This window comes from Daucus carota, chromosome 2, assembly GCF_001625215.2.
Source record: "Daucus carota subsp. sativus chromosome 2, DH1 v3.0, whole genome shotgun sequence".
Classification (NCBI taxonomy): Eukaryota; Viridiplantae; Streptophyta; class Magnoliopsida; order Apiales; family Apiaceae; genus Daucus; species Daucus carota.
In genome coordinates, this window is record NC_030382.2 from 35,511,465 (window position 1) to 35,535,437 (window position 23,973).

Below are 23,973 nucleotides of genomic sequence, written 5' to 3' on the forward strand. Positions count from 1 at the left end.
GGAAGAAGATAAAATTTTAGTGTGATGTTGTATTAAAGAATAATTGCTGACTGTGATTCTTGTTATGTTGCGGATTCAAGTACTATAATATAATATAAAATAAGAGTAAAGTGCACTATATATGCTCCGGCTTTCCTCAAAACACTATTTATAATACTGTAGTTCAAAATCGAGCACTTACAATATCAATTTTCGTATTTCATTACACTTTGTTGTATTATGTTAATTTGGATTAACTCCGTTAGTAATTTAAGGAGTAAACTCCCTTAATAATTTAAGGAGTAAAGTGCACTTTGTGTATTCGCACTTTACTCAAAAACATCACTTGCAATACTCTAGTTGATAATTTACGGTAAAGTGGGAGTACACAAAATACAGTTTAGGTAAAGTGCGAGTACACAAAGTGCACTTTACTCTCTAAATTATCAACGGAATTAACCCAAATTAACGGAATGCAACAAAATATAATGAAATACGAAAATTGATATTGCAAGTGCTCGATTTTGAATTATAGTACTGCAAGTGGTATCTTGAGTAAAGTAGGAGTACACAAAGTGCACTTTACTCATAAAATAATAAATAAATAAGAATTGAATAATCGTAGTTTTGAAACTTTCTTCCAATATATTTGAAATTAATTCAAACTTTCTTCCAATAATTTTTGAATCAAAAAAGATAATTTTAAAATTTTCTTCCAATATATCGATAAAAAATTAATTTTTTAATTTTAATATTTATAATTGAAAAGTTTGAGTAAACTAGAAAAATGTCTCAGGGTTGAAGGTAGCCTGGACGGAAATTAACATCTCGGTTCCCATATAAGATTATATGTGTGTGTTTGGGGTTCTCAAATCTCAGGTGGAGAAGATGAAAAGTGTCGTTCCTTGCCACGATCTGACGTCGTTTTCTAATGGGTAACTTGTTTCTCCGTTTCATATATAAGTTGTTTAATTTTCTTTCCCTTCTATGCAAATTATAAGTATAGATGTCGATGTTTGTTTGATTAAGTGTGGTCCATCAGGTGTTAGATGGACTATGCAAGCACAAAACCCATGACACAACTCTGTGCTTGGAATGCGCAAGCCGGTGAATCGCCCAACGAAATCCGACAATCTCAACCATGCCAAAATCCAACCATTTAATTAAGCTTCATGAGCTACTGGGCTTATGGTGAGAATTGATGAGAGAGGTGGACTCTGGATAAGGGGACGGGTCAGCAGGATTGCACCATGTCATGACACATGTTTGTATGGCAGTACCCTATTATCGATTATTGACGGGTTGGACCAAGATCGCTCGGCTCAGGTCTTTGCTATCTAGATTTAGGTGAGTGCATCACTAGTCATTATAATATGCATTTCTATAGAAGGTCGTGGTGATCATTTTAGGGTACAGGCTTAGTTTTCGTAGAATGGAAAGTTTGAGAACTCAGAACTACGAAAATGTCCCTCCTTCAAACCTAAAGTTGAAGAGCAGAGCAAATTTAAAAGCCCTCCTTTTTGCGTGCTTAATGTTGAAGCACAAAAAAGCGATAAAAAGGCGCTTTGCGTAAATGGGTGTTTTTCTAGATCTGGACATAATTTTAAAATGTCAGTCAATGTTTTCTTTTTTATGGATTGTTTTAGAGCCAAGCACATTATAGATTCTAGACTTTTAGTCAAAAACACACTCTGAAACATCTAGTCGACTTAATCAACCTCTACAAATCCTCAACAAAGCACTAGGAACTCCCAAAGAGTACAAATCTATCGCTGCTGATTCAATTTTATATGAGTTTTTTATGTACATTTTATGCTCAATGATAGGGTTACGGCTGAGTTGCGTGTTCTAAGGCTATTTGGTGATCCCCTTAAATTTCTCCATGAAATCTTACCAATGCAAAAATTATGATCGTGGCAGATGACAATTTAAGGGCGGTCAATGTGCAGAGAGAGGTATGAAACCTTCTTAATATTTTATATTTCTTTTTAACTATTTAGAGGGTTTGATTTTTCAGATAATCAATACTTTATTTGTTGTTTTATTGCAGAAGGAGAAAAGTTCATATTTTGTTGCATATCGACATAAACTTAGTGCTTCTTCTCTCTTATATTTGATTTTCTTCTTGTCACCACCCTTTACTAGCATGTACCTTGGCAAAAATAATGCAAGATGAGGGAAATCGTGTAGTTGTAGTAAAGATGAAAATTCAGTGTGACAGCTTAGAAGTATGATAAATAGTGACAATCAACATGTGGTATGTGGTATATACCGTTTTTTGGTATAAGGGTTAAAAGGAACATTTATGACACTTCAAGGGTTGAATCGGCCGAGTTAAAACTTCGAGGCCGCATCAGTACATACCCCCAAAGTTTGAGGATTAAAAGGGCATTAAGCTTTAGAAAAAAATACACCTTTGTTTATGCGGAGTATATTCACACAAAATGAGTCTTCATCGAATTTGATGTTCCAATTGAATTTTTTTTGTCCAATGTCTCGATATTTGACTATTTTCTCGATATAGTTAGTCCGGACGACGACACAAGTCAATTACACCGATAAATAAGAATGAATTTCCAAAAGTGGATCTGTAATTATGTTAATTCACGGATCATAGGCTTCGTAAAAGATCCATGAGCATTATCCAGAGGCCTCAAACATTGTGATGCTAATCCAGCCCACATTGAAAGATTATTAGAATAATATCAGGGAAAAGTTGTAAGGACATGTGTCATCATATGATACGATCCCAACCCGTCACCTCCACCCCTCTATATATTTTACCTATTGCTTCCCTACGGGCTAGGGCTACAGTCCATTCTCTTTACATAAATTATAAAGGGCGCTTCAGGTGGGTCATTTGTGGCGAACAAGATCGACCCTACCAGTTGTTTCGGTGAGTTCCGTCACTCTCAGATCTCCAACTAGTAATTTTTTCTCTTTAAGGAATGTAGCTTTTTTTTTTTTTTTTTGTCACAATGTAGCTTTTTTTTTAATTGAGTTGTATATTACATTTTTCGCTAGATATGACAAGATGTCATTTTAATTTGTTCATTTGGAAAACCAAAGGAAGGAATTCATAATCGAAAATCATATGGTCATTATCTTGATTTAACAATTAATATTTAATAACAGTTTGTGTATTGTCTTAACTCATAAGATTAATAATTACGTTTGCAAGCCTTACAACTGTCTCGATTTGCTTGAGTGTTTCCCTCACACTGCCTCGATTTTATATTTTCTGTTTGTGTTATTCTACAATTTTCAAGTCTCTATGGTTTGCTTTACCCAAAAACTTCACAGTGTTTATTGCTGATTGTTAAATATACTGCAGTGCTTTTCTATTGTGAAAATATATTTGTATTCTGTAAGCAATTGAATACGTTGTAGAGATATTTCGGGAAGTAACATAACTTTGACATTCTGATGTATAAGTCCTAGTCTATAGAATCTATAAACCATAAGTATATAAATCTACTAATGCGTCTATCACACCAACCTGACATAAGAAACAAGTATAGAAGTAGCAAAATTTTGGTCTTTGGATTTCCTTTCAACATTTCAGTTAGAATTAATAACTCCTATTGATTTCTTATATTCTCTGTACTTATATTTTTTTGTTACAAACATGTATTATTTTTGTTGAATATATATTTATATATAGATTATTCTTTTTTTACCCGCAAAACGTACTTGTAGCTAGCTCCGCATGATTGAAAGGTTTATCAGCTTCTTGCTTTTGGATCACTTCATTTCTCCGTCTATCTCATATGCTCTTTTGGGTTCTCAAACAGAAAATTTTTCTGGATTTAAACATCACATTTCAACCAAAGAATGAGGGGACCCTATTATGCCTTTCATGTCGTCTCGTGTTAAACCATAAGGAAGTGCATCCTTACAGTTGAGAGTAAGGGAGATACGGAATGTGAACATCTTACTGTCCGCAGACCCAGTTTTCACTTGTGATATATTGTGGTTTTCTGGCTTATATTGCATTTGTTATGTATTTGTGTAAATAGTCTTTGCTGTCATGAGTTAAAAATTTATGTTAATTTTATGTTTGTGATGCAAGTGAAAGAAAGTAAAGTAGCCAGAAAAATTGTTTCCATGCTGTCAAAATATTGGATTAGTGAAAGAAAGTAAAGTAGTCAAAATTTATAGCAGTTGGGATCTATTTTAAATCTTTTAACAGATGTTCTAGACTTCGTTTCTTAAAAGTATCCTTTAATTTTACTTGACATATTTCTACATACTGTTAACAGGAGCAGTACTTGTCTAAAAGCAGGACAAGGGGAGCCTCAAGTTATTTCCGGTCAGACTTAAGAGCTTTTGAAGTATCCCAGCGGGATGGAAGTGGAATGGAGACCTAATTTTGGTGGGATGGAAAAAGCATTTAGCATGAATGTGATGATGCTAATTGTTGGATATTTTACGGGACGCTCGATAAGACACTGGTAACTTTTCTTTAAATCGGCTCTATATCAGTATTGTGATCTGTATCTTTAAGTTTTTTAGTCCTTGATGTGAGGCATCAAATCTTTACTTTTCATTAGTAGCAATCGCAAGTTCGGCCGTTTGGGAGACTGAACCTGTGTTAATTATTATTATACCAAGGCTAAATGTCCCAAGAAATGCATGTATGCAGCAAAGCAAAGCATAAGCATAAGCATCCCTTCAGAAAATAAAAGGTTTTATTCCAAGTGAAAAATATATTATACCAAACATGGATTTTCCTCCAAGTCAAAAGTCACATAGATTTAATGTTCTTTACCTTTTACTTTCTGTTTTGAATAGTTGCTTATTCAAATCTTATGAACAACAAGTCTATGCAGTATGCAGTGCTTTGCATTTGAATTAGCTTCCAGCACACTTTATTATCTCCTTACTATAAGCTGCAGAACTTTTGAAGCGCAGATAGTGTGTTATAACTTTGGGACATTGTATACTGTCTTTTTACTTAATTCTGTTATCTATGTTATTGTGAACTATGATTAGGCTTTGGCATCTACTGGTAAAACCAAAACAATCCTACTTTAGGTTCTCCTCTAATTTTTGTCTTATATTCGTAAAAATCTTGTAATGGATGACTCTAACCTGAAGAAGATCTTTAAAGTAATATATTCCATTTCGCTTTGTAATGCGTTCTGCATTTCCCTATCTCTGTACTTTACAAAGATAAAAATAATATATGAATGGGCATGTTCCATTTCGCTTTGTAATGAGTTCTGCATTTCCCTATTTCTGTAAAGGAGTCCTGCACCAGCAACAAAACAAAAAAGAAAACGAAAAGAGATCTGCAGCAGATCAGGTGACAGAGTTTGGGGAGCATGGGATAATCTTCCTGATGAACTCCTCCGTTCAGTTCTAATGAAAATGAATATTATCGACTACCTAGCCTTCAGTGGTGTGTGTAGATCCTGGAGGTCAGTGTCTACCGATATTCGCAAAAGTTTTATGGAGCGTCTGCAACCCTTAGTTCTAGCAAGACCAAGATATTCAAAAAAAGCTTGTGTGCTATATAATATTTTTGACAGGAAAAGTTGCAAGTCAATGCTTCCAAATATGCCTCGCAAAAGCTTATGGGGTTTAGCAAGTGGTTACTTGATCACATATGACAGGAACATGGGGTTTTGGCTTGTGAACTTAATGACAAGACATGAGATGCACTATCCTGTCCTGTCAGAAAGCAGCTATAGCATCTTTGACTTCACTCCTCGTGCTGTCCTCTTGCGGTTGACTCGGCTTTCAAGAATTTTCATGATTATTTTCTCTGAGAAGCATAATTTTTTACTGATGTCTGAAAGTGGCTCTAGTAGTTGGCAGGAATATCTTTTCCCAAACACCAGTGCTGGAATTGCAGATGTAAAGATTTGGAATGGCAAAATTTTTGTTCTAACCTGTGATGCACATTTTGGAGAATTTAATCTGAGGGCAGATCCTGTTCTGAAGCTCTACAACCGTAACATCCCTATTCAACTTTCATCACGTTCGATGTTGCAGTTAGTGACTTCAGACAACAAGATCTACATGGTTATGTCTCATACTCATTATCCTCGTCCACCTCTAAGTATGTTGGTCATATATCTTTTCTTGTACGAACTTGACTACAGTATGGAGTCTGCAAAACAGATTAATGACTTGGGTTCAAAATCTTTGTTCCTGAGTCCACATAATTCTGCCCTGGTTGACACAACTGGTTGGGGTGCGGCAACTGTGTATGTGTTCTTCAAAATACAATGGGAAGATGTTCATTCTCTCACTTGGATGGACACTGGCTAGCAACGATTCCTGTTGTTTGGGATTATAATGTGAGACTATATTTCTGGGTTTTTCCTGGTGAAAGTTGGGACATCAGCTGTGTTGGTGATGAATTTGGCACCTGATCATTTCTACTTCTGAAATCTGTTTTCCCGGCCAAATCTTCGGTTTTAGTTTCATCTTACATTCAGAATATTTGTATTCTTTCTGTTTCATGGATCCTTTCATTCAGACTATAAAGTTATGATGTGATGTGAATTTTATATTATGCACCAAAAGCTTTCATAGCTTTTAAACTTATTATTTAAGAGAATTGACATTTTAGTATAAACAGCTATTATTTTTGTCCTTGTGTACACTTACAAATGTTATAGTATTTTCTATATTTTGTTTTCTATACAGGTTATGTTTACCGGGGAGAAGCGAGGGGCTTATAGATGGTGACCGCCTCTCAAACAGCTCTGTTTTATTTTTATAATTTATTGAATTTTTGAATTATAAATATAAAAAAATAAGTTACCCATTTTTAAATTTTGAATATATTGATTGGAAAGTTGAAAACTGTCTTTTTCAGTATTGAAAGAAAGTGTCAAAACTATCTTTTTTGGTTTCGATATTATTGAAAGGTAGTTTCAATTTGAAAAATTGATAAGTTCTATTTTTCTAGTTTCTTAAAATCTTTTTTTTTACAGAAGTTTTTTAAAATCTTTGAAATCTATATAATTGAAAAAAAGTTTTAAACTATAAGAGCAACTCCTAAGGCATCATCTTCATTACCTATAATGAGCTTATGTGGACAAGAATAGGGGTTTAAGTAAAAATTATTGCCCTTATCTCTTCCATCTCATCTCCCATTTTCATTTTCTTTCATTTTTAATTTTCCCTCCCTTTTTTATCTCTCCCATCATAGTAGAAGTTCTAATAAAATATTATTTTTTTCAAATATAGGATGGTTATAGGGAATACCATTGGAGTAAAATAATTTTTTGCTTACCTATATTTTAAATAACCTTTAATATATTATATTTTAGGGGTTCAAAATAGGTAGCACCATTGGGGTTGCTCTAACATTTGGTTTTTAGAGACTTTGGGAAGGACCGTATATTTTGAAGGAAGGATTCATTGAAGATATATTTATGCGTTTGTTCAATTTCGATTATACATGTGGATGCCGATTGTCTTTTCATTATTGAATTATTTTCCTATTCAAAAAAAAAAGTATATTGATGATAATTATTTTCTTTGTCCCTCTGATTTCTCAACATTTTTTTAAAGTATTTGATAAGCATTTTAAGGTTCATATAAAATATAGGTTTAATTTTTTTTTTTAAATCTTCTCATTCGGTATTAAAATTTCAACGTTAAATTTTTATTCAAAAGAAAAGAATTTTAAAATAAATATCAAACTAAATATTTTTATGAGAATCTTAAAATGTGTGTCAAACTCCATTATTAGAAACTTAAAAATTGACCTCTGCATGACAGACCTCAGCAGAAAATTGAGGCGGACAAAGATGGGAATAGTTGATAATTTATCACCAAAATTGCTTGAAGAATTTCAAATCGATTTTACAATTTATTTATCTTTTCATTGACATGCCTTATAGCTCAAAAGTAGTTTAGTTCGATAATAATTTTACATATTAAAAATCGAGGGCTACCTCCCCTAATAAAAGACGGAAAAAAACGTCTCGGTTCCCATATACACTAGTGTGTGTTTGGGGTTCTCAAATCGCAGGAGGAGAAGATGAAAGTTTGGGTCCTTGCCATGGCGTCGTTTTTTAATCGGTAACTTCTTTCTCCGTTTCATATATAAGTTGTTTAATTTTGTTTCCCTTTTCTATGCAAATATATGTATAAATATCGATGTTTGTTTGATTAAGAGTGGTCCATCAGGTGTTCTTTGAACGCGCAAGCCAGTGAATCGGCCAACGAAATCCGACCATCTCAACCATGCCAAAAACCAACCATTTAATTGCGCTTCATGGGCTACTGGAAGTATGGTGAGATTTGATGTGAGAGGTGGACTCTGGATAAGGGGACGGGTCAGCAGGATTGTACCATGTTATGACAAGTGTCTGTATGACAGTACCCTTTTAATGATTATTGATGGGTTGGCCCGAGCTCGGGCTAAGGTAAATTCTTTGTCATCTAGATTGAGGTTGGTGCATCACTAATCATTATTATAAGATGCATCCTAGTATCGATTATTGCTGGAGGTCTTTGTCATCTAGATTTAGGTGGGTGCATCACTGATCATTATAAGATGCATTTCTATAGAAGGTTGTGGTGATCATTTTAGGTTACAGGTTTAGTTTTTGTGGGATGGGAAGTTTGAAAAATGAGAACTACAAAATTGCCTCTCCTTCAAACCTAAAGTTAGATTAGTTTCCAGTGGCATTTTAATAGTTTATTGTAATATATTTGGTGAATGCTAGTACATGTTGACACGAGAGTACATCTCCACACTTATTTAGCATTTTAGAAGGCTGTGATATATAGTGATCACTATTACGTGTCCATAAATTAGGAACATTGACATAGGAAGATTAAGCTTAATAGAACTTATTAACAATGGACATCAATAATTGCAGATTAAGCTTAAAAGAACAACTGTGCAAAAGTTGACTTTAAGTTGAAAAACAATGGTTGCATACTTGGAGTTGGAGGGAGTAGGGACACTTAGCTGACCAAATTTTGAATCTTTGGCTAGCTCTATTATTTCACATTAAAGCACACCGCGAATGTTTCAAGTTTCAACTTTACAGGAATGTTCTGGTGGAGAGAAAAGGGATTGTGTTTGAACTTGGCTGTTAGTTTAGGATCCGTAGGTGGTAATGTAACATATTGTATATAAGTTAACTTGTAAATAAATAGAAACTTAAAATTTTTGGCTAAAACATGGCATTTTCCTTTACAAGGCACCAACAGATATGCTAAATATTGTAATCCTTTATTTTAACCTTTCTGTAATCCAATTTAGTATTTCAATTCTTATTTTTCCACAAGGTTGAGTGTTGCCTCGATGTAATTAGTTTCCGAGACTGTGACACTACCGACAATCATGCATACACATTAACTCACTAGATGATTTGGACAAGTGAATCTTTTATTACGTAAATCTACACACAACAAGCTTCCTAGGACATCAGTCCCATGATTTATACAGTGGTTGGTGTAGGAATAGGCATTGGGTTTAGTTATGTCTATCCAACCCACTTTGAATGATTGTTAGTTGGGTACAACTGTAGTGACATTTGTCATCATCTGGTGCAATCCTGCCTACCCATCACTTCATCCCGAGTCTTTTTTCTCATTGAGAACTTCTTTGGAGCAGGGAGGGCCATTCCGGCAAAAAAGGTGATTTCAGAAAACTTATTTTATATGTTTCCAGTCATATTTGTTGAATTTGTAGTTGTTTGCTAACACCTACAACAAATTCTTCCTTCTGTGAGGTTTTAGGTTTGCTCTACTTAATTGATATATCATTTTCTTGTTTCACTGAACATCACAACAATATTCTAGTTTAACTTGGTCTTGTCCTAAGACAACTAAAGGAAAATTTTGATAAAGCAAAATCGTGATCACCAGATTCATGGTTTAGTCCTTATTATTCTTCGTGGTCTTTACATCTTTCACTCTTTGTGTTTATGGCCATGATCTATTCACCTAAGTTACAGCATGCCTGTGGTTGTCTATGGATTTTTAATGTATATTGTGTAAATTTAACTGATAGTGAAAATATCTACCACCAGTGCTAATTAGATTTTTTTTGTAGGGTTTTATAGTTTCTTTATAACTGTACAACAAGGTAACACTTTTACAAGCAAATAAGAATGTTTAAAACCAAAAACTTCCTTAGCTATGGAGACAGAGGTAAAGACATAGCCTGTATTGATTTTCAATTGCATACTGTTTTGTGTAAAGCATGTGTCATGCCTAATTAATCCCTGTTCTAGTTGTCTGATTGTTTACCATTTGTAAAGTATTCTTGAAGATTTGTTTTTATCAATAATTTGATTGAAATAGTTATTCGTTCAACGACCTGAATACATGCCACTAAATCTCGATTATAGTTATTGGGATAACCAGGTCGTGAGGTTAATTTTATAACGTTTCAGTACCTTAAATTTATTTATGAGATGACATTGGATTATTGGGTTAATAGGCAAAAAGATCACTGAACTCATGGCCAAGTTGCAGTTGGGTCATTGAACTCAAAAAATTTGCAAACGGATCACAGAACTAAATTTAACTTGCAGTCAACTCACTGAACTAATAAATACTTGCATTTAGGTCACTGTGCCGTTAAGTATGAGTTGACTTTAACAGAATCCGTTCAAAAATAATGAAAAATTTGAAAAAAATATAAAAATTCGATTTTCTCAAAAAATTCTGAAAACTTAAAAGAATTTGAAAATTTTGAAAAAACTTTAAAAAATATGGAATGTTTTTAAAAAATATGAAAAATGTAAAAACTTCGAAAAAAATCTAAAAATTTCGAAAAAAAAATTAAAAAATCGAAAAAAACTGGAAATTCAAAAAATATACCTAAAATTTTGAAGTTAAAAAAAATTTCAGCCTTTTTCCCAAATTTCTAGATTTTTTCAAAGTTTTAAAATTTTAAAATATAGAATTTTTATATTTTTTCAAATTTTTTTAACAGATTCCGTTAAAGTCAACTGATACTTAACGGCGCAGTGACCCAAATGCAAATTTTTATTAGTTCAGTGAGTTGACTGCAAGTTAAATCCTGTTCTGTGATCCGTTTTCAAACTTTTTGAGTTTAGTGACCCAATTGCAAGTTGGTCATGAGTTTGGTGATCTTTTTGCATGAACTTCACAGGCTGGCCAGTTAGCTCTGTGTTTCTTTTATTATCGTGTTAAAATAAATTACAATATGAGCCATTGAAATCCTTGTTTCGCATCATTCTCTCTTTTAAAATAAAGATTTCTCACGAAACTTGAAGATGCTAAATTGAATTCCATGAGGAATGTTATCTTTGGAAGCAACATGAAAAGACCAAGATGTTTTTATATGGTTACAGTTCCCAGCATCTTTAAAAACTCACTATATTACAGTGTGATCATATCGGTTTTCTTGGTCACCTTCTCTGCCTCTTATTATATGTTGATACACTGAACTCTAAGAACTTCAACAACATCTTTGCCACCTTGTGATTTATAATCTTCTTGGTGTCTATTAGGTCCTCTCCATCTGTGCAGTTAATCAACTATGACAATTATATTCTTGAGCTTGGCATTATTGTATAAGAACCCTATATTTATAGGAGAAACAAAGTTCGGTTTTGGGCTTTCAGCTACAACCTGATGCTAGATCTTTTCTTGCATTGATTTTCTTTACCAACAAGTAGTTCGAAATTAACTCCTTTTTTTGCCTCCAATTTTTCAGCCTCCTTGCCATTTTCATCTAGAATCTTTTAATTATTTATTCTCCAACAAAGTAAAATAAAACATATAATTAGTTAATAAAATTAAAAAAAACAAAATCTAAAATAGATCTGAAATATACTGCCATTTAAGTCAATTTTTATGTACACTCAATTAACTAAAATTGATCTACTTTTATGCCTTACATGTCAATCATAGATTCAGAAAACTTCCATAGGGCCGAGAAATAATATTACTACGAAGAGGTTATTTCGTAATGGTGGTTGACATATAAATTTGTAATTTTAAATACTAGTTAATAAAATAGTTACTATATATCTTATATACAAAATTTAAAAAACAATATAAAATTATTTATCTGTAATAAATACCTGAGTGTAAAATATATTTATAAGACTCAAGAAGCTTTAGTAAATATGGATGTTCAAGTTAAAGAAAAACCGTTTTAACAGAAACAATAAAGTCATTGTAACATAAAACTTTAAAAAGAAGAAACAAATATAGTTAGCCATCTTAAATTTTTATGTAATATCTTGTGTATTTTGAACATATATCCAAATATTAAAATGAATTTATTCTTATACAGAGGGAATTATATAAAAGATAGACTTTGAAAAAAAGTATTGAAAATTACAATGTGGAGGTTATTCCTCGTTATAACCGGTCTGGAGGTGGGACTGCAATGGTTAATTTTATATAGAGTATTGAAATAAATAAATATATATATATATATATGTGTGTGTGTGTGTGTGTGTATGTATGTATGTATGTATGTATGTATGGATGTATGTATATATTTGCGTGCATATATATATATATATATATGTTATATACTTGCAGTTCACTCTTATTATATATACAACTACTATAAATTACTCACTCCGTCTTAACTAATTCTTGACACTTTCCTTTCCTACACTGTCCCTCTCAATTCTTTACATATGAAAATTTCTAAAAATAATAAATTTTTATATGTAAACGTTAATATCACCCTACTTTCACCCCCTTTTTTGAATCTATTAATTAAATACATGTTGATTTATATTACCACTTTTCCACTTTCCTTGCCTTTTCCCATTATTTTATACACTTTTCTTAACGGTATGCCAAACCCAAACCCAAATATAAACAAATGGGTGGGACGGAAGGAGTAATAAGTATTACAAAAAATTTGAATCATCTAATTTTTAAGATATTTAATTGAACCAAAAGTAAATGTGTTATTGGGATTGGGCCATAGTTTATGCATGATGTAAAAGTAGTGATCTCTTGTTGAAATTACAGTCTTAATATGCAAGCATTGAGTGTGCCTCTCAAACATATATATTCTTCTACAATCTTACAGTAATCTAATGCTTGGAGTGGAAACTGTGATGGTTATCGAAAGAGTGCTTTAAGTGCCGCTTCAGCATGAAGCGAAGTGCGCCTATTGGGCTTTGCTTTTCTGAAGAGCAGAGCATATACAAAAGCCCTCCTTTTTGTGTGCTTAATGTTGAAGCACAAAAAAGCGATAAAAAGGCGCTTTGCGTAAATGGGTGTTTTTCTAGATCTGGACATAATTGAAAAGGTCAGTCAATGTTTTATTTTTTATGGCTAATTTTAAAGCCAAGCACATTATACATTCTAGACTTTTAGTCAAAAACAAACTCTGAAACACCTAGTCGCCTCAATCAACCTCTACAAATCCTCAACAAAGCACTAGTAACTCCCAACGACTACAAATCTATCACTGCTAATTCAATTTTATGAGTTTTTTATGTAAATTTTATGCTCAATAATAGGGTTACGGATGAGTTGCGTGTTCTAGGGCTATTTGGCGATCCCCTTGAATTTCTCCATGAAATCTTACCATTGCGAAAATTAGTATAGTGGTAGATGACAATTTAAGGGCGGTCAATGTACAGAGAGAGGTATGAAAGCTTCTTAATATTCTATATTTCTTTTTAACTATTTAGAGGGTATGATTTTTCAAATAATCAATACTTTATTTTTTGCTTTATTGCAGAAGGAGAATAGTTCATACTTTGTTGCATATCGACATAAACTTAGTGCCTTCTCTCTTATATTTCGATTTTCTTCTTGTCACCACCCTTTACTAGCATGTGCCTTTGCAAAAATAATGCAAGATGAGGGAAATCGTTGTAGTTGTAAAGATGAAAATCCAGTGTGACAGCTTATATGTATGATAAATAGTGACAATCAACATGTGGTATGTAAGTCCCTACTATTTTTTAGAGTGAGAATAAATTTTAAGGGAAATGATTGAGCAACATCTTGACCGTTCATTCAAGAAAGTTATCATCTAACCATCGGAGATGCAAGATGACCGGAGACATTTAGACAATAAAGCTTTTATGTCCGAAAAGAAAAGGCCCATCTTCTTCCAAGCATCCTAAAAGAATGAATGAACGAAAGAAGTAAAATAGAAGTCGATATATAACAAATTATATATATATATACACACACACACATTATAAAATAATTAAGGATATCATATTCAATAATAAATAAATATTAAATATTAAAAGCGTGTGTGTATATCATTTATGAAGAGAAAGAAAATAAAATAAAGTCTAACCAAAGCAAGATCTTTGGTTAGACAGTAAAGGAAATAAGATAATATATAGAAAATTTAATTTAAAAAACCTCGAATAAGCAAAGTGAAAACATACGCCATCAATCATAGCCACCCATAAATGGTACTAAAATAGGCATCAATCAAAGCCACAATTAACATTCAAACTGATTAAAAGAGATTTATGACATTTTTAAATAATTTCAAATTATTTCCACTTATACAAAAAGTGATAACATCAATGTAATAAAGAAGAGATTCTAATTAAAAAAAAACTAAAGAATTTATACCAAATCCTTAAAAATCTAAACAAGACATTTATTAATATATTAATATATTAATATATAATATAACAATTACTAAAAAAGAAGGAAAATTTCAAAATTCAAAATATTAATAATTAATGAGTCAATCACTATCTAAGAACATATCACATTATACAATTTACCTTTACTGCAATTAAACTAATTTATCAATTTAAATGTAGACAATTAAAAGAAACGAAATATTAAATACAATTCTATAAAATTGAAAACATAAATCATGTCTAAATTTTAGTCAATAATATCACCACCGCATACCGCCAGGGAACCACACCACTTACCGTTATCACATATCTCGTAGTATACAACATATTAACGTCTAAAACAAAAACCTAGCTCTAGGCACGGTCATATATTAAAAGATCATTGTTACGCCAACAAATAACAAAATGCAATGAGTTTATTAAAGAAAATAGTGATATTAAAATTCCGCTGTATATATCTAAATTACAACGGATCACATATATAAACAAGTAGGATTATGAATTAGAAAAAATACACCTTAGTTTTTGTGGAGTATATTCACACAAAATGATTCTTCATCGAATTTGATGTTTCAATCGAATATTTTTTGTCCATTACCTCGATATTTGACTATTTCCTCAATATAGTTAGTCCGGGTGACGACACAAGTCAATTACACTCAGAAATAAGCTCCCTAATGGCCTGTTTGGATAGGAGCATTTCATTTGAAATGCTGAATTTGAACCAAATACCTTGTTTGGATAAATAAAATATTTGAATTTGGATTTGGCCCAAATCTCAGCTAATTAAAATACAAGCCCAGTATAGCATTTGGAAATAACTTTTTATCTGGTGTCATTTGAAATAACAGAAAGCCCATAGAAACCTCTCGAAATCTCTCTCTCTCGCGAGTCTCTCTGCTCTCGCTGCTGGACTCTCGCTGCTGGGACTCTCGCGTCTCTCTGCTGGGACTCTCGCATCTCTCTCGCGTGCTCTCGCTCTCCTCCTCCCTCTCGATCCCCCATCGCTCTCCTCGTCCATTCTCGCTCTGATTACTCTAATGAGGTATGTTTAACACTCAATTGATTCAAAACTTTCACACAGATGAGATCCTATCAGCAAGTTTCTCATTTTCGTTGGTTTTATGTTGCAGTTCAAGGGGTAATTCAGCTCATTCATCTCATGGGTAAGAATTCCGAACACTACTGTTTATTAATTTACAGATGTTTAATTCTGCTCTTGTTTTTGTATATATTAGAAATTCGTAACTTAATAGTGATTATGTTGATAATTGTATATTTTTCCCCCAACTGAATCACAGAAATTTAAATGTCTCGAATGTTTCACAAAAGCGTTCAAGGGAGGATGAGGAAATGGAGTTTGTAATGTTAGTTATAGGTTTCATTCACGTAGTAGTGGCAGCTTGTTACGGTAAGAATCATAGGTCGAAGGGGTTGACTTGGAATAATTATGATCGCTCTCAAATTAGAGCTACTTGGATGAATACATTAAAGATTGATAGAATTTGTCGTGAACAATTGCGTCTTGATATACGACGGTTCGAGAAGTTATGTCATCTTTTGGAAACTAAAGGCGGATTAGTAACTACGAAACATGTCACTGTGAAAGAAGTTGTCGCATTGTTTCTTCACACTCTAGCACATGATTTGAAAAATAGAACTATACAAGCTGTGTTTGCACGTTCTGGAGAGACAGTGAGTCGACAATTTCATATAGTACTTGGATCAGTACTCAAGTTGGGGAAGGATTACATAAGAAAAGTAGACCATGCCACTAGTTATGTCCATGATAACCAATGGAAGTGGTTTGAGGTAATATAAAAGCAAATTCAAATTCAATTGCTAATTATGTAGTTAAAATCATAAGAAATATATTATGTATGTAATTATTTCACCTGTAAGCCTGATAAGGTTGATAGTGTCTCAGCATTTCACTAGTGAACCTACTTGGATTGCTTACTGCTTTTTTATGAATTGGATACCTGATACAAGGCCTATTTAATGTTGCTCACGACATAGTCTGAGCATTTTGAGAAGCTTAACACCAATAAGCTGACTGTATTGTATCTTTTTGTTTAATTATATATCTCTGCAGTCTGCACTGGTTTCATAGTCAGTCGCATCGTGAACTCTTGTTTTAAGGTATATTCGGCTTTAATGGATTTGCTCTTGCAGGTATACAATTGATGATAAATGAACTCTTGTTACATATATCAAGAGTTTGCACTGCAGAGATATCTCACGAATCTTATTTATGTCTGTCCAGATAGTTATGCTTTGCTATTTAATTTGTGAAAATCAGAGGCCATGAATGTTAACAAGTACTAGACTACTTTGTGAAGAAATTTCTTTTTGTATCTTTCTGAAATAAATGTGATGATACTGTATGTTTATGCTTTGCAATTTTTGTTAATTCTTGGATCCCTGAGATGTCTCTGCTTTTCTTTTCCAGGTCCCGAAGACAAGGAAAACAGCCTATGGCTCCACCAGCTGATCAGCCAACCGTACCTGCTCAGAAAAGGGGATATTTAGCATGGACCCCTGAGATGGACAGCATATTAACATCAACACTGTATGATCAAATTAATGAAGGAAATAAGGGTGACGGAAATTTTAAAAGTCAAGCTTACCAGGCTGTGGTTGATAAGCTGCGGATTGAAAAGAGTATGTTAGTTACTGTGGAACATGTGAAGCACCGGATTAAGATTTGGAAGAAACATTATGGTGTGATTTCTGATATTCGAAATTATACCAAATTCAATTGGGACGAAGAAAAGAAGATGCTAGTAATACCGATAGAAGATCTTGTAGAATGGAAAGCTTATTGTGAGGTAAATTAATTTTTCCCTATTAAATATTTTTACATCTGATTTTATGCTAGTAATACTGATTTTATATTGTAGATATAAAAGAGGGTTTTTTTAATTCAAGTGTTTGCTATTACAATGCTAATGCAAGACAGATAGAGAAGAGATAGTATCGACTATTACAGTACTTGGTTGTTTTTATTATGCAAATTTTCACACCACTGGAGTCCTTGTACAAGGGTAATAGATATGAAGGTAAAGCTTTGGTTTGTTTTTGCATTATAGTTCAACTCTGTAGGAGTATACAACTATTGTGAATAAATTTGCGGATAGATTTCTGTGTTGATTACATGTTTATCAGTCTCATATGTGAAGATGATAAATAAGTGTCCGGCATAGGTTGTTTGATTTTATTTTCAGAGAACTCAGGAGCTTATGATAGTGGAGTATGTGTTCTCAAGGCCCTAGAACCTAGTTTACCCTGCAGAGAGAACTCAGGAGCTTATGATAGTGGAGTATGTGTTCTTATGATAAATTTTGTCATTTTAGGAGAGGCACTTTGATTGGAATCATGTGTTTACGAAAAATTCATGGATCATTAGCTTGTGTTTGACATAAACTAAAGCTCAATCGTAGATCGTAGTGTACACTTTATCTTTATACAAGTTCTTGTGCAAGCTGTAGCATGATGCTGCTTGCATACTCGAGCATATTGGTCGATATGTTACAAATCTACAATCTGAACTAGGATTTTGATAAGAAGACGTTGATCGTGCTTTCCTGGTATAAAAGTGAATGATCAGGATCAACTAATTTTGACTTTTTAAGAAAAGCTCTTATCTCCTGCAGTACTGCTCAAGGTCATGACTCCAAATTTTTTTACTTGCTAGGTGTCTCAAGATTTTAAAGAAATGATTTGCTTGACTTTTCAAATTGATCAGGACTGTTATAACATAATCTGGTCTTGTTCTGATCGACTCGTTTGTAAGTTGATTGATTGAATTCAAATTTTACAGAACAAGAATAAACCAATTTCCTTCTTATATTGATGCAATTTGCTTTTTATATGATAGAACTTGAGTGAACTCCTTGATTGTGACTGCTAGCAAACCATACACTTGCTACCCATATGCAGTAGAAGTATTACTTGTACATGTTCCGTGTAACGCGCAGAAATGAAACAGATATCGCCAAATGCAACTTCTTACATAATTTTAGGAGAGGCATACTATGTGTTTACAATGATTTCATGGAGCATTAGCTTAAATTTAGCATGAACTAAGCACAATAGTACAACTGAGCATTCACTATTCCTCTTTGTTTGAGTTTTTATGCAAGCTGTGACATGATATCCGCATACTTGCATGTCATTCAGTATGTTGCATCCAATAGAATTATGTGATCTTACTTAAAAGCTTGTCGTGAATTGAATCTACGACACAAGTTGCAGTTAATAGAAGTGCTCCCAAATTCAAGCGGCTGTGCATACTCTGGCTGCATTCTTAGTACATGAACCAGAAGCTGCTGCATAATTTACCCTGCAGAGAGAACAGATACTTAGCTTTTTCCAAACATACAAGCTAGTAAAATCAGTCCCAACAGTGGACCAGAAACAACTGTTTTCAAAACAAGACTGATAATCCCTGGATCATAAAACAGAGTGTTCTGAACATAAACTTGCACTCCAAGCAGTATGCTAGTGTAGTATTGTTTCCCAGAACTTGTCTTTCTTTTGGTGTATATCAGTGTTAAAAATCTAATATAGATCAACTCTGAACTTGGACAGGGATGTCCAGATGCTTCTGCATACCAGAACAAGTGCATTCAGAATTGGGATGACATATGTACTTTATTTGCCTCCGATAGAGCCACTGGTGATGGTGCAGAGCAGTTTGAGGAGTCAGCTACTGCCATGGAGCTAGAAAATGACATTAGCACTGCTGAGACGGGTTCGGGAGAATCAAACAAGAGACAGAAAAGAGATCGTTTAGCTGATGCTGTTACCAGTTTCGCAGAGTCATTTAAAGAATATGTGAGCAAAGCAAAAGAGCCTCCAAGACCCACGTGCAAAGAAATATATGAGGTCGTATCTGAAGTTATTGGTATTACGGATGATCAAGCTATGAGGGCTGTCAAGAGATTCGTGAATGGCAAAGTTGATGAGTTTGAAATGCTTAAAAATTTGCCGGATAATGAGAAAAAGAGAAGCTGGATCATGTTGCTTATTAGTGACTCATAGTATTTAGGCGTATTTTTAAAATTGTGTAAAAGACTATTTCATTGAATAGTACTAATTTGATGTATTTTTAATTTGAATTTTCAAATGAAATTCTAGTAATTCCCAAACACCATTGGAATTTGAAATTCAGGATTTGAAATTCTTGTACTTACCAAACAGGATATTTGAATTTGAAATTCTGGATTTGAAATCTAGGAATTAAAATTCATTATTTGAAATGAAATATATGAATCCAAACGGCCCCTAAATGAATTTCCAAAAGTTGATCTGTAATTATGTTAATTTATGGATCATAGGCTTCATAAAAGATCCATGAGTCCATAAGCATTATCCAAAGGCCTCAAACATTGTGATGCCAATCCAGCCCACATTGAAAGATTAATATCGGGGCAAAGTTGGATGGACATGTGTCATCATATGATACGATCCCAACCCGTCACCTCCACCCCTCTATATATTTTACCTATTGCTTTCCTACGGGCTACGGTCCATTCTCTTTACATAAAATTTTAAAGGGCGCCTCCGGTGGGTCATTTGTGGCGAACAAGATCGACCCTACTAGTTGTTTCGGTGAGTTCCGTCACTCTCAGATCTCCAACAAGTAATTTTTTTCTCTATATGGAATGTAGCTTTTTTTTTATAATTGAGTTATATATTACTTATTTCGCTAGATATGACAACAAGATGTCAATTTAATTTGTTTATTCGGAAAACCGCAGGAAGGAATTCATAATCGAAAATCATATGGTCATCATCTTGATTTAACAATTACTCCCTCCGTCCCCCTCATTTGTTTACATTGGGGGACGGGGGCTTGGCACGCATTCTAATGCTATCGTAAAATGTAGTTGGTAAATTATTTCGAACTTTTATCTTTTCTGAATAAAATTTGATGTTTAAACTTTTATACAAAAAAGAAATTTTTAATTTTTTTTTAATAAAATTATGTTTTATATGCGCCTTAAAATGCGTGTCGATCAGTGTAAAAAAACTGTAAAGAAATGAGGAGGACAGAGGGAGTAATATTTAGTAACAGTTTGTGTATTGTCTTAACTCGTAAGATTAATAATTACGTTTGCAAGCCTGCTAGTTAATTTGGTACTTCTATATTATTGATTTTATATTTTCTGTTTGTGTTATTCTACAATTGTCAAGTCTCTATGGTTTTCTTTACCCAAAAACTTCACAGTGTTTACTGCTGATTGTTAAATATAACGCAGTGCTTTTCTATTGTGAAAATATATTTGTATTTTATAAGCAATTGAACACCAGTTGTAGAGATATTTCGGGAAGTAACATAACTTTGATATTCTGATGTACAAGTCCTAGTCTATAGAATCTATAAACCATAAGTATATAAATCTACTAATGCATCTATTACAGTTGTAGAGATATTTCGGGAAGTAACATAACTTTGTATTTTTTTTGTACAAACATGTATTATTTTTGTTGTATATATGTATATAGATTATTCTTTTTTACCCGCAAAAAAGGAAACATACTTGTAGCTAGCTCCGCATGATTGAAAGGGTTATCAGCTTTTTGGTTTTAGATCATTTCATTTCTCCGTCTATCTCGTATGCTCTTTTGGGTTTTCAAACAGAAATTTTTCTGGATTTTAAACATTACATTTCAACCAAAGGATGAGGGGCCCCTATTATGCCTTTCATGTCGTCTCGTGTTAAACCTTAAGGAAGCGCGTCCTTACAGTTGAGAATAAGGGAGATACGTAATGTGAACATCTTACTGTCCGCAGACCCAGTTTTCATGTGTGATATATTGTGGTTTTCTGGCTTATATTGCATTTTCTATGTATTTGTGTCAATATTCTTTGCTGTCGTGAGTTAAAAAATTTATGTTAATTTTATGTTTGTGATGCTAGTGAAAGTAAGTAGGGTAGGCAAAAAAATTGTTTCCATGCTGTCAAAATATGGGATTAGTTGATTTATCTGGAAGATCAAAAAAAATTATAGCAGTTGCGATTTATTTTAAATCTTTTAACAGATGTTCTAGACTTCGTTTCCTCAAAACTATCCTTTAATTTTACTTGAAATATTTCTACAAACTGTTAACAGGAACAGTACTTGTCTAAAAGCAGCACTAGGGAGCCTCAAGTTATTTCCAGTCAGGCTTAAGAGCTTTGGAAGTATCCCAGCGGGATGGAAGTGGATTGGAGACCTAACCTTGGTGGGATGGAAAAGGCATTTAGCATGAATGTGATGATGCTGATTGTTAAATATTTTGCGGGATTCTCGATAACACACTGGTAACTTTTCTTTAAATCTGCTCTATATTAGTCTTGTGATCTGTATCTTTAAGTTTTTAAGTCCTTGATATGAGGCATCAAATCTTTACTTATCATTAGTAGCAATCGCAAGTTTGGGAGACTGAAGTCATTGAACCTGTGTTAATTGTTATTATACCAAGGCTAAATGTCCCAAGAAGTCCATGTATGCAGCAAAGCAAAGCATAAGCATTCCTTTGGAAAATAAAAGGTTTAATTCCAAGTTAAAAATATATTATACTAAACATGGATTTTCCTCCAAGTCAAAACTCACATAGATTTAATGTTCTTTACCTTTTACTTTCTGTTTTGAATAGTTGCCTATTCAAATCTTATGAACAACAAGTCTATGCATTTGAATTAGCTTCCAGCACACTTTATTATCTCCTTATTATAAGCTGCAGAACTTTTGAAGCGCAGATAGTGTGTTATAAGTTTGGGACATTGTATACTGTCTTTTTACTTAATTCTGTTATCTATTTTATAGTTAACTATGATTAGGCTTTTGCATCTACTTGTAAAACCAAAACAATCCTACTTTTGGTTCTCCTCTAATTTTTGTCTTATATTCGTAAAAATCTTGTAATGGATGACTCTAACCTGAAGAAGATCTTTAAAAGTAATGAATTCCATTAATGACAAAGTACTCTGTTTTTCTATAGAGAAAAAGTCTGAACTTTACAAAGATAAAAAAAATATATGAATGGGCATGTTCAATTTCGCTTTGTAATGAGTTCTGCATTTCCCTATTTCTGTAAAGGAGTCCTGCACCAGCTACAAAACAAAAAAGAAAACGAAAAGAGATCTGCAGCAGATCAAGTGACGGAGTTTGCGGAGCATGGGATAGTCTTCCTGATGAACTGCTCCTTTCAGTTCTAATGAAATTGAATATTATCGACTACCTTGCCTTCAGTGGTGTGTGTAGATCCTGGAGGTCAGTGTCTACCGATATTCGCAAAAGTTTTATGGAGCGTCTGCAACCCTTAGTTCTAGCAAGACCAAGATATTCAAAAAAAGCTTGTGTGCTATATAATATTTTTGACAGGAAAAGTTGCAAGTCAATGCTTCCAAATATGCCTCGCAAAAGCTTATGGGGTTTAGCAAGTGGTTACTTGATCACATATGACAGGAACATGGGGTTTTGGCTTGTGAACTTAATGACAAGACATGAGATGCACTATCCTGTCCTGTCAGAAAGCAGCTATAGCATCTTTGACTTCACTCCTCGTGCTGTCCTCTTGCGGTTGACTCGGCTTTCAAGAATTTTCATGATTATTTTCTCTGAGAAGCATAATTTTTTACTGATGTCTGAAAGTGGCTCTAGTAGTTGGCAGGAATATCTTTTCCCAAACACCAGTGCTGGAATTGCAGATGTAAAGATTTGGAATGGCAAAATCTTTGTTCTAACCTGTGATGCACATTTTGGAGAATTTAATCCGAGGGCAGATCCTGTTCTGAAGCTCTACAACCGTAACATCCCTATTCAGCTTTCATCACGTTCGATGTTGCAGTTAGTGACTTCAGACAACAAGATCTACATGGTTATATCTCATCATCCTTGTCCACGTGTAACTATGTTGGTCCTATATCTTTCCTTGTACGAACTTGACTACAGTATGGAATCTGCAAAACAGATTAATGACTTGGGTTCAAAATCTTTGTTCCTGAGTCCATATAATTCTGCCCTGGTTGACACAACTGGTTGGGGAGCGGGCAACTGTGTATGTGTTCTTCAAAATACAATGGGAAAATGTTCATTCTCTCACTTGGGTGGACACTGGCTAGAAACGATTCCTGCTGTTTGGGATTATAATGTGAGACTATATTTCTGGGTTTTTCCTGGTGAAAGTTGGGACATCAGTTGTGTTGGTGATGAATTTGGCACTTGATCATTTCCACTTCTGAAATCTGTTTTCCCGGCCAAATCTTCGGTTGTAGTTTCATATTACATTCAGAATATTTGTATTCTTTCAGTTTCATGGATCCTTTCATTCAGACTATAAAGTTATGATATGATGTGAATTTTATATTATGCAAGCAAAGCTTTCATAGCTTTTAAACTTATTATTTAAGAGAAGGGAAAATTAATTTTAAAGTCCCTGAACTATAGGT

At 33.5% G+C, this 23,973-nt stretch overlaps 2 protein-coding genes across 13 annotated transcripts; both read left to right on the top strand.

Annotated features, from left to right (window-relative positions):
- Window positions 1–761: 761 nt before the first annotated feature.
- LOC108209858 (uncharacterized) lies at window positions 762–6,570 on the top strand. 7 transcript variants are annotated; one of them, XM_017381027.2, is made up of 6 exons: window positions 762–914; window positions 1,022–1,326; window positions 1,806–1,934; window positions 2,030–2,875; window positions 4,242–4,433; window positions 5,229–6,570. In XM_017381027.2, exons 5-6 carry the CDS (start codon window positions 4,327–4,329, stop codon window positions 6,256–6,258), a joined length of 1,137 nt encoding a protein of 378 aa, XP_017236516.1. In that variant the 5' UTR covers window positions 762–914; window positions 1,022–1,326; window positions 1,806–1,934; window positions 2,030–2,875; window positions 4,242–4,326; the 3' UTR covers window positions 6,259–6,570. The 7 variants fall into 7 exon arrangements, with proteins under 7 accessions (XP_017236516.1, XP_063943332.1, XP_017236518.1 ...); XM_064087262.1 differs by having other exon boundaries at window positions 4,265–4,433; XM_017381029.2 differs by lacking the exon at window positions 2,030–2,875.
- Window positions 6,571–7,817: 1,247 nt separating this feature from the next.
- On the top strand, window positions 7,818–23,925 carry LOC108209860 (uncharacterized). 6 transcript variants are annotated; one of them, XM_017381030.2, is made up of 9 exons: window positions 7,818–8,025; window positions 8,134–8,372; window positions 9,489–9,597; window positions 15,383–15,576; window positions 15,665–15,697; window positions 16,984–17,362; window positions 19,125–20,147; window positions 21,653–21,843; window positions 22,622–23,925. In XM_017381030.2, the coding sequence occupies exons 2-7, from the start codon at window positions 8,347–8,349 to the stop codon at window positions 19,575–19,577; spliced, it is 1,194 nt and encodes a 397-aa protein (XP_017236519.2). In that variant the 5' UTR covers window positions 7,818–8,025; window positions 8,134–8,346; the 3' UTR covers window positions 19,578–20,147; window positions 21,653–21,843; window positions 22,622–23,925. The 6 variants fall into 6 exon arrangements, 5 of the variants coding, with proteins under 5 accessions (XP_017236519.2, XP_063943336.1, XP_063943337.1 ...); XM_064087266.1 differs by lacking the exons at window positions 15,383–15,576; window positions 15,665–15,697; window positions 16,984–17,362; window positions 19,125–20,147 and adding exons at window positions 12,995–13,216; window positions 13,431–13,559 and having other exon boundaries at window positions 7,899–8,025; window positions 8,134–9,597; XR_010288828.1 differs by lacking the exons at window positions 15,383–15,576; window positions 15,665–15,697; window positions 16,984–17,362; ... (1 more) ...; window positions 21,653–21,843; window positions 22,622–23,925 and adding exons at window positions 12,995–13,216; window positions 13,431–13,559; window positions 13,655–15,374 and having other exon boundaries at window positions 7,848–8,025; window positions 8,134–9,597.
- Window positions 23,926–23,973: the final 48 nt, after the last annotated feature.